This window comes from Cavia porcellus, unplaced genomic scaffold (assembly GCF_034190915.1).
Source record: "Cavia porcellus strain 051 isolate PalLab524CR breed Dunkin Hartley unplaced genomic scaffold, mCavPor4.1 scaffold_26, whole genome shotgun sequence".
Taxonomy (NCBI): Eukaryota; Metazoa; Chordata; class Mammalia; order Rodentia; family Caviidae; genus Cavia; species Cavia porcellus.
In genome coordinates this window covers 15884930-15900734 of record NW_026947509.1, presented here as the reverse complement: position 1 = coordinate 15900734, position 15805 = coordinate 15884930, and the positions used below count along the sequence as shown (strand labels likewise).

General features: G+C 41.6%; 1 protein-coding gene across 2 annotated transcripts in view; it reads right to left on the bottom strand.

Moving 5' to 3' along the window:
- Efcab2 (EF-hand calcium binding domain 2) overlaps positions 1 to 15805 on the bottom strand; it is a 116283-nt gene that overhangs the window by 7221 nt on the left and 93257 nt on the right. For both annotated transcript variants that reach the window (XM_063236762.1, XM_003474262.5), the window contains exon 4: positions 376 to 455. In XM_063236762.1, coding sequence (XP_063092832.1) covers positions 376 to 455 — 80 coding nt within the window. The remainder of the gene's footprint in view (positions 1 to 375; positions 456 to 15805) is intronic.

Here is a 15805-nt window from a genome sequence, read left to right as displayed (position 1 = left end):
CTCATTTTGGAAGTCAATTTATCTAGGAACAAAACCTCTACAATCAACCAACTTTAGTAAGCTAATGCTATACTTTACAAGAAAAATAACTGGAGTTAATTCTTATTTATAATTGACCATTGAAATAGTAGATGATTAGGATATTGCTGATTTATTATCTTTGTAGCTTCTTTCACTTTTGATTAGGCTTTGCTTAGAGAAAAGTAACATGGTTGATTTTCTAAGCATAGCAACTGGCAATTCAGTACACTAAGTGATTAGAAAGAAGCCAAACTAAGATATTGGGAGTAAAATGCATAAAGTGAAAAAGCCACATGCTTAAATGTAATGTAATCCTAACCATTAGCTTGCCTTAAATTGCATTTACTTACTTACCTCCCTTCCAGAAGTACTTTGGTCATCACTGGAAGAAACTTTTCATATCGAATGTATCCTGTGGGTTCTTCTTCCTCTACCTAAGCATTCAATAAAGAAATAGCCATTTACTTACTTAATATTTATACTGAACAATACTTTGTAAAGGTACCATGCCAAGTGCTGGAGTTTGATGATGAGGACATTTGGGCTTGATCCCTGCTCACAAAACTGTATTCTTCCAGGGGAGATATACATCAATCAGAAAACCAAAAAGCAAGTGTCTAATTCTCAGTACATGCAGCAAAAAATGAAGTAAATAATCATGTTCTGTAGGAGCATATAATAAGATTTTCCAAGACCAAGAGAGCAGGGAAGTCATTCATATGAAATAACATGTGAGCTGATTCATCAAGGATACATAGAGGAGGGTAGTAAGATTAAGACAGGAGGGGAGACTCAGGCAGGGGGAGCCCCAGCTACCAGGGCTGTGGGGACAAGGGAGGCAGAGAGGCTGCAACAGCAGCAAGGAGCATATTGCACAGGGAAGCTGGAGAGACATGGGGAACAGACCTTGCAAAGCCTCATCCATGAAAGTGACGCTGGTTGTTACCCCAAGAACAACAGGAGATCACTGAGCGTCTCGGGGATGTGTATTTTGAAAGATCACTCTCGTGGGGGTGAGGTGGCTTTGTCAGTGGTCAACACAGACACGATGCCAGCTTGGCCTGGAGTGGCGGCCATGGAGAGAGAAGTGGATTGTTTCAACAAATGTTTAAAAAGTGAAATGGGTAAGTTTGGTTCTGCGCCCATCAGGGATAAGAAGAAAAAAAGCAGAGTCAAGGGCAACTCACTCTCTAGTTCCTGGTTGGCTCAAGTGAGATACACTGTTGCCTTTGGTTGGCAGCCAGTCATTATTTCTAGTACCAAACTACATCTCAAACCATTGCAATATTTGTTAAGTAACTACCTGATTAATAGACTTTGGCTGGGTACTGCTAAATTAAGGGAACACTATTTCTCAGACAGAGAATTTTCAGTACCCTGCACTATTAGATGAGAATGCAACAGATCTCTGCCCATGGGTTCAGTTTTGATGGAGTGGCTGTGTGAAGCACTCCTGACATTAACTAATGCCAGTCTGTTTATGAGGAGCTATAAATTTTCCATTCCTTTTAAAAAATCCTATTAAAAGGCTCATAGATCCCAGTTCAACAGATGAGCTTTTAACAGATTTATTGTTTGAGCAAAAAATAAACTATAGGTTGCTGCTAAGTGGAATACAGTCAGCCAAATAACTATTTTTTAATGTTTATACTCATTCACCATTCGGGTAAATGAAGCCCTGAGGCTCCACTATCCGCAAAAATCTAATGCTTCTAAGGCCAGAGTGTTTCCAAATGTCTCAGCCCATCAACACATGAACGACCATCTTCAGCTGCCTCCGGGGCCAAGGTGAGCATTTTGTAAATTAATGATTAATGTTCATACAGCTCTGAGGTGCTCGAGCAAGCGGCACTCTGAATTCCCCACCTTAGGAGTCTCTTAAAGACAGCGTGTCAGTCTCATGAGATTCCCCACAGAGCAATCATCTTAAAACACGGGGTGTCTCCAGATCCTTGCTCCGTAAGCCAGAGCAATGACTTCCTCCCCGTTTTCCCCGGCTTCTGACGAGTCACTGTAGAGCAGTCTCAAGCTTCGCCAAATGACAGCCCTTCTTTATCTCACTAGCATCTCCACTGCTCTGCTTGCAGACCGCTTCAGGTTTTCATGTGAAAACTCAAGGTGACACATGCAGGTGACCCACACTGTGTGCTGTGGTGGGGTGGGGGACACTGGGGTGAAAGCTCTGAGCTCATTCTTCCTTTGCAGGTCTTTCGGCAGCCAAAATTAAACCCAAATAATAGGCTGAGAGAAGATACCCAATAGAGCAGCAGAAGGGTGCACATTTTCCTTACTGTTTATGAAAAAAAGAATAATGAATATACACACAGGCCTTGTGGTTAAAAAGAATGCGAAATCCAGCAACCTGAGCAGAAAGCATAAAGACCTTTCTCTGATGCAACACTGTCCTCTAGAGGCCATGTCTAACCTGTCCTTTGGACAGAAAGGTGTGTGAGCAGAGGTATAACCACAACAGTTTAACTGTGTGACTGTTCTAACCACAATATCCATGGAATGGCTATGTGTGCCAGGAATGCTTTTGTATTATAATAAGTTTTTATTTTTTATTTTAGAATAGTTCCACTTTACAGAAAAATTGCAAAGAGAATACAAAACAATCATCATATATACCCCATCACATAGATTCCAGCTCCCCCATTCTTTTTTAATTTTTTCAATGTTTAGCAAGTTAAAATTGACAAATTAAATCTGAATATATTTCCCAGTACATAGTGTGATGATTTGTATATATTTTTAGTGAAGTGATTGCCATATCAAGCTAATTAACATATCTATCGCCTAAATGACTACCTTTGGTATGTGGTTAAGAATGCTGAATATCTTTCTTAGATTTCACGTATACAGTGCTTTATTAGTAACTATAGACATCATACTGTCCATTTGGTCAACAGAAATGTTCATTTTATATAACTCAAAGCTTGTACTCTTCCGGCCAAATCCCCCCATTTCCCTGGTAAGCACACACTCTGTTTTTAAATTTGATTTCTTTAAATTCTTCATACAAGGAGATCATGCAGTATTTATCTATTTGTCTCTAGCTTATCTTACTTAGCCTAACATCCTCCAGGTTTATCTATACTGCCACAGTATGATTTTCAAGACTGAATTACATGCCATTGTATATATACACCAAATTTTCTTTAACCATTTATTCATTTGGTATTGTGAATAATACTGCAACAAAAATAATGATGTCGATAATTCTTCTAGATTCTGCTTTCACTTCCTTTCGGATACATACCCAGAACTGGGACTGCTGGATTGGTGCTTGTTCTGTTTTTACTTTTATCAGGCAGCTCTATATAGTTTCCCATAACAGCTGTATCTATTCCCATCACCAGTATATAAGGGGTTTCCCCCCATATCCGCACCAATTGATATACTTTGACTTTTTAACAAAGGCCATCCTATCCAGCACGCAGTGATATCTCACTGTACTTTTGTTTTGCTTTCCCTGATGATCTGTGGTCTCCTAATGTGTTATTTGACCTCCTTATACATCTTTGCTATTAACCCCTTAAAATATAGTTGCAAAAACTTTCCCCCACTGTTGGTTGCATTTTCTTTGCTGTGCAGCTTTCTAGTTTGATGTAGTTAGTCCCACTTAATTATTTTTGCTATTATTTATTTTGTCTGTGTTTTTGGTGGTATATCAAAAAAAATCCTTGCCAAGACTAATTAGGTCATGGAACTTTTACCATATTTTCTTCTAGTGTTATGGTTTTAGGTCTTAGGTTAATACTTTTTAGAAATGCTATGGTTTTAGGTCTTAGGTTTGATTCATCTTGAACTTATTTGTACATGCTGTGAAATGAGCCCAATTGCATTCTTTTCCATGTGGATTATCAGTTTTCTTAACACCATTTATTGAAGAGACCGCCTTATCCCCATTGTGCATTCTTACTGCTCTTCTGGAAGACCAGTTGACCATAGGTGTGTGGGTTTCCTCCTGGATTTTCGAGTCTGTTCCAATGGTCTGTGTGTCTGTTTCTCTATCAACAAATACCACACTGCTTTGGTTACCACTACCTTATAATGTAATATGTAATATAATTTCCCTGTTAATTCTTACATCACTATGGTACACTTGTCACAACCAATGAACCCATATGAATATATTATCAAGCACTAAACTCTAAACTTTTTTGGATTTCATTAGTTTTTCTAAAAGTTCTTTAAAATGTGGTATATCAGTCTATTATAAAAAGAAAACAAAATAACAAGTTAGAATATTTCTGGGAATCTGGTAACATGGGTGGCAAGAGGAAAGGACAAGACATGGTTTATTTTTATTTCTGGAGCAAGATAAGTGAGTTAACTTTGGGAGGCCATCAGTAATATAGTACAAGAATAATACATTTTAGAAATGTGATGCAAGGCTGGCTCAATGATTATTTAAATCCATGAATTAAAATGTCTTTAGGATTGAATAGAATCTATCAATTATTGCACCATCATCTATAGTGAGTATTTATGTGCCTGTATGTGGAGAGAGTGCAGAGTATTATGGGTTGTATTGTGCTCCTCCAGGAGCAAATACTGAAGTCTTAATCCCCAGCTCCCAGAATGTGACTTTATTCGAAGACAGAGTCTAGTTGAATAAAGTCACTGGCATGGGCCTAACTCCACCTGACCGCTGTCCTTAGAGCAAGGGTAATTTGGACACATGCCCACGCAGACAGGACACCTGCTGAACATAAACATAGCCCTCTGCAGCCAGGCAGCAAGGCCTGGAATAGCTCTTCCCTGCAGCCCTCAGAAGAAACCAAACCCTGCTAGCATCTTGCTGTCAGACTTCCAGCCTTCAGAATTGTGAGAAAATAAATGGCTACTGTTGAAACCACCCAGCTTGTGATACAAAGTAACAGCAGCACTAGCAAAATAAAAAAATTAGTATTATATATTTTTTTTAATTCAAAGATTTTGAATTGCTATCAGACAAAAATCCTATACCTCTCAATGGAAGATTAACGAAACAGATATTAAAATTTCTGAACTATTATTTTGCAGTCCATACAGGGAAAAAAAAGGAGTGCAGCCCAGAAGATAAAACTCGGTATTAACTTAGATTCCCTATATTATAGAGAATGTCTTTGAAAAGATTGAGAGTCCATTACTATTTCTTCACTTACAGCACAGTCACATCAGGAAAATCCACTTTTTGATTTCTTGCTGTATTGGGTAGGGTCTTTAAAAAACAGGCCTTGCCTTTATCATAGAAAAATATGTGATGGGATATAGCTCCGTGTGAGGGAGGGCCTGGGTTTCATCTGAGCAGAGAGACAAAGACAGAGACAGAGAGACAGAAATACAAACAGAGACTGAGATCTCATAATATATTCACCATTTTTTGACCAAGAATAAGGAAAGTTAAAAAATATTCTTATAAAAACCCTTCCTCTGGCTTCCACATCTTATCTCTGATGCAAAGAGAATATGGTAGTAATATCTAGATACTTAATGGAGTAGTCCTGAACGTGACATGAGACAGAACAGGATGACTCTGAGTGAATCCTGGGTCTAAGCTGATGATGGCTCTGGGTCTGAGATGTAGGAGGGATGTTTATTCCTAAAACAATCAGCCCTTGAAGCTGAAATTTTAGGCAACTCCTCACTGACCCACAGGACAGACTTAACTATTTATAAACTTGGCCTCCATCCCAGCTTGGTGGTACACACCTTGTAATCCTAGCACTTGAGAGGCAGAGGCAGGAGGGTTTCTGTGAGTTCGAGGCCAGCCTGGGCTATGTCAGTAAGTTTAAGGCCAGTGTGAAATACACAATGACCTGTCTTTAAAAAAAAAAAAAAAAAGTGGGCCTCCTAGCCATAAAATGCCCTGTGGAATGTGGTGATAAAGTAAACACTGCATTAAGCTGCCAGTCATAGCTAATCCCTAGAGGACAGGGTCAGTGGAGGCCTCTACCTCTGCAGTTTTCTCTGCTAGCTTCTTTGGACTGAGAGGAGAGGGAGGCTAACAGCCAGCTACTGAGCCCCACACCCCAGCTCCTCAGAAGACAAAGCAAATACACCCTGTGACTGCAGGCGTGAACAAAGCCAAGGGAGTTACTGCCTGCCTCAGTGGTGCTAAACCTGTGGCATGCACGTTGTTTTTCTTTTAACATGAAAGATATTAGTTATGAGTTTTGTTTTTTCTAAACTAAAACCTCAGCGTTTGCATTTAATTGCAGTGCTGGTGCTTTGTGATACACAGGGGTTTTGGGGTACACTTCAGGCACTGTCTCTAACAGGCTCACTCTCCCTGATCCAGTCTGTTTTTAAGAGAAGGCCAACGTGGGGCCAGAACCTAGGCGGTGCTTAGGAATGGCGTGGGCTCCTGTGGGAAGATCCCCCTCTCATGAGGACGTCTTAGCAGCTTGCTGGTGGGTGTTTGCCAGGGAGACTAGGACCCTGAAACACCCACCTTCATCCTCTGAAGAGTCATCAGGAGGGGTGAATGGAAACACAGAGCACTGCTGCCACCCAGCAGGCCCCCGACCCGGCCTACACAGTCCAAGGCATGCTGTTTGTCACTCTACTTTGGTAGAAGTCAGTTTTCTCAATCTGCTTTGCATGAATGGACACACGGGCACAGTAGGTCGAGGGCTCTCAGAGGGCCGCAAGGTCAGAGGGCTTCGATGGATCACAGCCCACAGAGCTTCCTCCCACCCATGGTGAAACCGGCAGGCCATCTCTTTTCTCATTACAGCATTATTTATTTTAATGCCAAACTCACTCAATAGGCACAATAAAACACACGGTGAAAATTCATTTCTCCCCAGCGACATAACGATGGATCAATAAGTTGAACTAGTTCATGCTTCACAAAAACCAAGATAATATCAGTAGTTAAGATGGGTCAGGCTGCATCTGCATTTCAACTAGTTTTAGGTCACCAGAGAAGATATACACATGGATGCTTTTAACTATTTGTAGTAAATAAAATGGTACACATATAAATTTTGACATAAATCATGCTTCAAAACCAAAACGTAATTACAATTTAGAAAAATTTTTCTTGATAAAGTTGTGATAACTCAGACCCCGGTATGAAATTCAAGGAAGCAAGAAATTAAAATTTGGGAAGCAAAGGCTTTATTAGGTAAAATCCAGGCCTGGTGACGAGTCTCCGGGAGCCAATTTGGAGACTGCGCACCTCACAGCTAAAAGTCAGGTCTTTTTATCTTGTAAATCCACAAACAGCTGCTGGTCACACAATGTAAGGAGGGGGATGGGGGTGTGATGCACTACAAAACAGAAATGGCAATTGCAAGTCTCCCTGCATACTAGCAAGTTTAGATAAGAAGAAATCTTGTTTTTCTTAGCAAAGAATAGAGAAGTCTAACAGCAATTAACAACCTTAGTTACTTTACTGTAGCACTACAACTGTTATTTGTAGAGGGCAACAATGGTTAATGTATCAATTAGGTAAGATTTTACAATTCTTTACAGAGGAAAGCATTGATTAACATATCAATCCTTTACTCAGAGGGAAAAGGAAAACACACATTTACAGTAAGGCCAAGTTACAGGTATTGCTATGATACAAACGAAGCTATTTTTGTGAAGAATGTACAATCTAATACAATCTAATGTAATTAACACAATTTGTGATGGGCCACCGGCTTCGGTGCGATAGTTAGGGGGGCTTAGGTTATAACATTCCCCTCTGATGTTGTGACTGAGGTCAAATCTTTGACCTAAAGATCTCAGGGGACAAGTTTGTTGGTTAACCATCATTAATTTTATGCTCTGCATCTGACACTGATATATGCAGTTAGCCTATTTACTATGTAGGGACCTAAAATAACTAACACTAGAATCATAACAAGAGGACCAGCTACAGTCACTATTATGTTTGTCATCCATGATGGGAAGGAGAACATTTGTTCTGCCCATCCCAGAGTTTCTCGCCTTAGTTTTTTTTTTTTTTTTTCTTGTATGCCTTTTTCCAGTTCAGCTAAATTTTGCTTTACCACCCCAGACTTATTAGCATACAGGCAGCATTGCTCTCCTAAAGCCAAGCACAGTCCTCCTTTTTCAGCTAACAGAAGGTCTAGCCCTCTGTTATTTTGGAGAGCTACTTTAGCTAAGGAGTCAATTAAAAGCAGCATCGTTCCTGCAATGCCACACAGATCTCTACTTGTTCTGCTGTTAAGAGATCTAGTCCCCTTCTGTTTTGGAGAACTACTTCAGCCAACAAGTCTATTTGGTCTTGAATGACCTGAATGGTACTAGATAATGCCTGTACATCACTAACAATCTGGTTGGAAGGTTGGACAGAAACCCCTACTCCTGCTGCCCCATACCTAAGGCTCCTGATATCTCTAGGCCTACCAATAAGGAATAAATTGAATTGCCCTCTTTGAGTGGCCTGTGATGTAATCTAAACTAGGAATGGGGACAGGCTCATCCCCGGGTAGGATCTCTATATCAGGCAGCAGGACAGCTGTTACACATATCCCTGTCCAGTTAGTTGGAAGGAAATTATAGGCCATATTTCCTCCACAAATAAATACTTGTCCTTTGGCAGGATAAAGGGAGGTAGTCCGGTTAACTATGGAACTACAATTAGTAAATGTAACGAACTCCACGTCAATGTTGGAGGTATCATTATGAAAACCTCCTTGGAGACAGAAAGAGTCCTTGAAGCCTACTGGTTGTACTCTAAAGGGGGAACCAGCACTACAATTTAAGTAATCTTGTTTCTCCAGTGTAGCCAGAGAAACACTGCTGGGGATGGCAAGGGGGATGGGGGAGCTCTGTGCCATGTATAACCAGCAATTCTTTAGCCAAAGTTGGGTTGGAAGCATTTAAGGCTTTATGAGTGGCCTCTAGAATATCATAAGTTTGAGCATCCAGACCAACTCCCCGCGATTTAGGCAGCTTATTATTATTAGCAGCTTGACTCGTTCCTCAGCCACCAGAGTTTTCTGATCTTATCTTGTAGCCCGCCCCTATCAGACACATGTATAGGGGCCACCCTGCTCCAGCACACTGATTTATCAACCATGCTGAGACATGAGGCTTGGGCATACTTTGAACTTCCTATCACTGTCAGATTTGTCTACCAATCACCTTTAACTCTTTTAGCCCTTGTCCTCATAAGCTCAGCAGTGAAGTAAGTTTTGCTATCTATGCCTATACATTCTTGTACAGAGTCATAGCAGGAGGAATGCATTTCTGAATACTAAGAACAATTCTGAGGGCATGGCCCTCACTGGCTGCCTTTGTTAGGCATCATGTGAGGCTTTATCATTTATATCTACCTTTTAGTCAAACCCCCTGTAACTGAGGGTATAGCAACAAGGAATGTTAACTTGTCCCCACAATCTGTCCGAAGACTGTATGTATACAATTTATCATTTGTGTGGGAAGGATCGATCCTTGTTTCCTATTGTATGTATAATTCTCCCCAGTTGGTGTCTTTACCTTTAGTAATATAGCCCCCTCTACAATCACAGGAGCTCCCACATAAAGATCTTAACAATTGGTCTTTGCTTACAGGGGAACCAAAGCCGCCGTGCAAGGCTGGCATCAATGTTATTAAAATCAAAGCAAGCAAGCTAAAACAGTTCATGACCAGCATACTCTAACTATGCTTTAGTCAATTTTAACTTTAAGGGGTTACCAGTCTGCTGTGTAGTCCACTGAGTATGTCCCTCGCTGTCCGCTGTTTTTAGTGGCTTTACGTGAGTGTAGTGAATCCACGCAGTTGTTTTTGCTACCTTGATGGCAGTGGGGGTACTGAGCACCACGGTGAAAGCTCCTTCCCAGCGGGGTTCGAGGGAGTCACGGTGGTGACATTGCACCAAGACTGGAGTCCCTGGCTTGATCAGCACCTTGAGAGGTGTCTCTGAAGGCAGATCCGGGTGTTTTTGTCTAGTCTAAACAGCTGGTGGATTGAAGTCAACATGGGTTGGAGAGTCTGCCGGGACTTAATGAGATCTTGATTAGTTATTTTGCTGGTTTATTTTCTGGCAATCTTGGAACCAATGGCAGGGGCCTCCCAACATGGCTTCAAAGGGGAAATTCCAGAAACACATGGGGTACATCTAGCCCTTAACAGTGCAAAGGAAAGAAGGCTCACCCAATTATCGCCAGTTTTTGAAGACAGCTTAGCTAAAATGTCCTTGAGACTTTGGTTCATACGTTCTACTTGCCCTGAGCTTTGTGGCTGATAGGCACAGTGGAGTTTTAATTAATCTTTAATGCCTGGGCTAACTTTTGGGTGACTCGGGCTATGAAAGCCAGGCCATTATCGGACCCCATTGATAGTGGGAGGCCAAATCAAGGTATGATCTCATGCAATAGCCTTTTAACTAGCACTAAGGCTGACTCAGACTTAGTAGGGAAAGCCTCTATCCAGCCAGTAAAAGTGTTTATTAATACCAAGAAATAGCGGTACCCCTGTAAATCAGGCTTTACCATGCCATGAAGTCTACCTTCCAATGTTCTCCTGGAACAATTCCTTGATGTCGGGTGGTCTCCAGCATAGAGCTTTTGGCTGAGTTGACTAACAATCACTGTGGGCATCTGGAGCTCAAAGAGGTGGTCAGTTTGCAGAGTTTTGGAATAAAAAACCAAGTCCTGAACAATTCCACAAGTTTAGTTTTCTCTAAACAGTAGTCTGGCGAGCCCAGTGTAACAGCTCCTACCCTAGTGCCTCCTGATAACAGTACTTGTTTATCAGGTAACTGGTACCAGCTCTCTGGGGTTGGGGGCTTTACTCCAAGTTGAGATGCTAACTGTAGGTCTTTCTTTGTGTAGACTGGTTCTGACAAGGTCGGAGGGACTAGCATCAGAGCAATTACTTCCTTGGTTGGTCCCTCTGATGTGGTTGCTATTTTTCAAGCGGCTTGATCTGCCAAACTGTTTCCTAAGGTGACAGTGTCATCTCCTGTCTGGTGAGCCTTGTAATGAATAATAGCAACCTGTTGAGGCAGCCAGACAGCTGCCAGCAAGTCTAGAATCTGTGGAGCATTTTTAATCTTAGTCCCAGCTGAGGTTAAGAGATCTCGCTCTTGATAGATGGCTCCACGTATATGTACAGTAGCAAAGGCATATCTACTGTCAGTAAAAAAAATGTTTACCCTCTTTCCCATGGCTAGTTTTAGCCTCTCAGACAAAGCAACAAGCTCCGCCTTTTGGGCAGAGGTGCCAGGCTCTAACCGCTTAACCCAGAGTACCTCCTTTTCGGTGGTCACTGCTGCCCCGGCCACTCATTTGCCGTTCTGGATGAAGCTGCTTCCATCAATGAAATAGTTGTCAGCATTTCCCAAAAGCTGGTCGGTAAGATCAGCCCGTAGGTTCTGCTGCAGTTTGAGGATGTCAGCACACTCATGGAGAGGTGTCCTTTGTTCCTCCCGATCATCATCAGGCATAAGGGTGGCTGGGTTTAAAGCTGAAGAAGTCTTGAGTATCACTGACTCTGGGTCTAGAAGCAGGGCTTGACAGTAGAATTCTGGCATTCAAGAATCTTTTTTCAGGAGGGGTTTTGATAAGAGTCTCTAAATTGTGAGAGGTTACCACAGAAATCACTTGCCCAAAGCGAGTTTCTTCGTCTCCTTAAGTAACATTGTCACAGTAGCTAGTATTCTTAGGCAAGGGGGCCATCCTGTCACTGGATCAGGTCTTTTGGAGAGGTAGGCTATAGGCCTCTTTTAAGGGACAATGTCCTGAGTTAGGACTCCTTTGGCAATGCCCCTGAGTTTATCTATGAACAAGGTGAACAGCTTGGTAACATCAGGGAGTCCCAGGGCTGGGGCCTCTGTCAAGGCCCGCTTGAGCTGCTGGAAGACCTGTTCCCATTCATCAGTCCAGTTAAGTGAGTTTTGAGTTTCTCCCTTATGGGAGTCATATAGAGGCAAGCTTTTCAGTAAAATTTAGCCTACAGTATCCAACCGCCCCCAGAAACTCTTGTCTGTTTTTTTAAAAATTTTCTCTCATAGAGCAATTCTAACACCTTGGTTATCTTTTTGTAAATTTTTTAGTTCTCAAAGACCTTTTGTGCTGTCTCTATTAACTGGCTGAGGGGCATTTCCTCAAACCTCTCAAACCTTTGCAATTTTTGTCTAACATGTGGGGCCGACTGAGTTGCAAAGAGAACAACTGGCGATACTGGGAAACCTCCTTACCTCTGGATGTCCAATTGGGGTGGGACAAAAGGAGAGCATGGTTGTGGCATTCTGGATCAGAGAGCCAGCTTCATTTGGATGGCACACCGCTTTTTTTGTCCAAGGGTGTCACGTGGCAGGCCGTCATTTTACTGAAATTATATTCTTAACAAAAAGGGCTTTTTCATAGGTAACAAAATTGTGCTGCATAATCTCCCAGATGTTCTCAGCACATGCAACAACTTGTATCTTATCTCTAGTATCACCTATAATCTCATTTTAATGGAAACGTTTTGCAGCAAAGTACAATCTTATGAATACTTCTACCAAAACTGATCTAATACTGTCAAATTCTGAACACATATAATTCTTGTCAAAACCTGTTATTTGCAGTACTATAAACAAAGACAAAATTTACATCCTCTTGAGCTTCCTACAACTTACAATATACCCCCAAGTTCAGCTTTTATCTTTTTTCACATTCTGACACAGCCAGACATTTTTACTTGAAGACAAAACCACTTTCTTTGTCCCTCCTTTTACTATTACCAGTCAATGACCTTTCCTCTCGCTTCTCAGACAACATTAAAACTTTTAACAAAACCCTTGAAGTCACCTTTTAGTAGTCTAAAACATACTTAATTATTTTATGTATTTTTACCACATAAAAATGCTGTATTTTAGAAACAAAACTGTAACCTTTTAACTGGCTCAAATACAGTATGACCTGGTTTTTACTTGGTAAAGTTGATATGATTTTAAAAACCATAAATATACATGTATATGTGCACATGTTTACATTTTAACCAGAGAGAAAAATACTCTTTTTAAAAGACATGCCGAGGTCGCAAGCAATCAATTGAAGACTTACATATTAAACAAGGTGCCACAACATTAAAGACACAAACAAAGGGTGCTTCTTGCACAGTTTGGTGAGCTAAAGGAAATAATTTTTCTTATTATGAACCTTGAATCTAATAAGCCATATGGATCCTGCAACAGAAATGGGCAACAAGCCCCTAAGTTAGTAACCAATTTAAACAGGCAAACAATTCTAAAGTACAAAAACTCTGAACATAAGTATCTAAATCCCTTAGTCCGTTCTGGGCTCGTAGAAGGGGTTCCTAGGAGAGAATGTTCTGTTAGATTTGGGGTAACCAAAAGGAGAACAATTAGAACAAATGGACACACAAACAGACATATAAGACAAGACAAGACAAGCTGCAGCAAAATGGCCTTTGCTCAAAAATTAGTCAAATTTTGGGATCTGGAGGAATTAACAAATTTAACTAACGGAGCGGTTCCCCACCCAGGGCAGAGTCACAAATGGCAAAAACCAATTGACTCTGTCCTCGGGAGGTTTCACTCCCCAAATTAAGGGCGTCCCCTTCCTAACAGAGCGGTTCCCCACCCGGGGCAGAGTCACAGACAGGCGGTTTGTCCGAAAAACCAATTGACTCTGTCCTCGAGTGTTGGATAGCCGCAGCCCCGAGCCCGGTCGCCTCACTTGGCGGGCGTGAGGCCTGTAGTAAAGAGTAAAGCCTGAGGTAGATTACCCCTCCCATCGAGCACGTTAGTTTCCTGCTTACCGCGTAAGCAACCCGCTCAACAATATAGTCTGCCTGGCAACTGATGATGTTAGCCAATCAGCTTGCCTTGCTCACTTTAACATGATTGGACACTGTATCCGTATATATACTGGTGCCACCCCTGGGGGGGAAGAAGAAGCCCGGAAGTAGAAGCCCAGAAGGAGCCGCGGGGAGCGGACCAAAGGAGGCTTCGGCTGGGAGCGATCCCAGGGCAGGCTGTACGGAGAAGAAAAATAAAAGAAAAGGTTGTCCACTGCCAGGCTTTGTCGTGTGTCCTTCCTGCCGGCCGGGAGCGACATCGACACTCGAGAGGTTCCCACTGCCAAATTGAGGGCGTCCCCTCCAAATTACAAATTGACCATGGACCCAAAAAAATCCTCCAGAGTACTAACTTTCAGATATTCAGAAATGGGCCTGGGGTCTTGCTCCCATCCGGGACCAAGCCCCAAATGTGATAACTCGGACCCCGGTATGAAATTCAAGGAAGCAAGAAATTAAAATTTGGGAAGCAAAGGCTTTATTAGGTAAAATCCAGGCCTGGTGACGAGTCTCTGGGAGCCAATTTGGAGACTGCACATCTCACAGCTAAAAGTCAGGTCTTTTTATCTTGTAAATCCACAAACAGCTGCTGGTCACACAATGTAAGGAAGGGGATGGGGGTGTGATGCACTACAAAGCAGAAATGGCAATTGCAAGTCTCCCTGCATATTAGCAAGTTTAGATAAGAAGAAATCTTGTTTTTCTTAGCAAAGAATAGAGAAGTCTAACAGCAATTAACAACCTTAGTTACTTTACTTTAGCACTACAACTGTTATTTGTAGAGGGCAACAATGGTTAATATATCAATTAGGTAAGACTTTACAATTCTTTACAGAGGAGAGCATTGATTAACATATCAATCCTTTACTCAGAGGGAAAAGGAAAACACACATTTACAGTAAGGCCAAGTTACAGGTATTGCTATGATATAAACAAAGCTATTTTTGTGAAGAATGTACAATCTAATGTAATTAACACAAGACAGAACAGAATAAAACCAAACCAAACCAAACCATACAGGACTTTAAAACAAGATAACAGGGAATTAACAATGGCTGCCGCCTTCAGAAGGTAATGTCCCACCAATACTATACTGTGAATTGTTATCCCCTAAATAGATGGTCAGACCACTAGCCCCAGTCCTGCAAAGTCAGTGAAACACTAAATACTACAAGCATTAAGTTGTATTTTACTTCAATAGCTATTATCTCAGCATGTTTTTCTCCAGATCAGCTGGTCACTTGGGAAAGGCAGGACTGGATGAAACAGAAAGGACCTTGGCTTTCAAGCCATATCCAAACACAACAAATACTGTACCTGATACTTACTGTATGTGGTAGCCACTGCTCTTGCTCACACTAAATCTCAAACTAGAATGAAGGTTTTCCTCTCATCTTACTGCAAAACAATTTTAAAGAATTGCTTCAAGAATACCATAGCAGGATGCTTGATTGTTCCCTCACTTGCAGCCTCTGTCAAATGCCAGAGGGATTCCTGGGGCCTGGAGGGGCTCTTAGCCCAGGGTGAGGGAAGTGGAAGCTGCCCAGGGTGAAACACCCAGTGTGACTGGAGCCTGAGAGCCCCGAAGGCACCACTCCTCTTTGTCACTTCTGGCTGTACATACGGGAAGTACCTGGCCAGCCCCTGCTTCAGCTCCAATTGATTCCAGGGTCAGGGTTCAACAAGTGATTCAATCTGTTTCAATACTTTCAATAATAGAAAAAAATTTATAGCCCAGAAGAATCATGCATCCTAATTTTTCCCAACAGCCTCTGGAATCTTTAGAGTACCTTTTCTAAAGAACATGACTTTAATTTTTTTCATTTATGGGCTGGGATATTGCATGGTGGTAGAACACTGTCCTAGAATGTGCAAGGCCCTGAGTTCTTTCCCTAGCAGCATAAAAATTGAAAAATTAAATTGTTTTAATTGGTAAAGATATTTTTGATACAGCCAATTGATTTTGTTATTTCACTTTGTTATAACCTAAGCCCCCCTAACTATCACACCGATGGCATGGGCAGC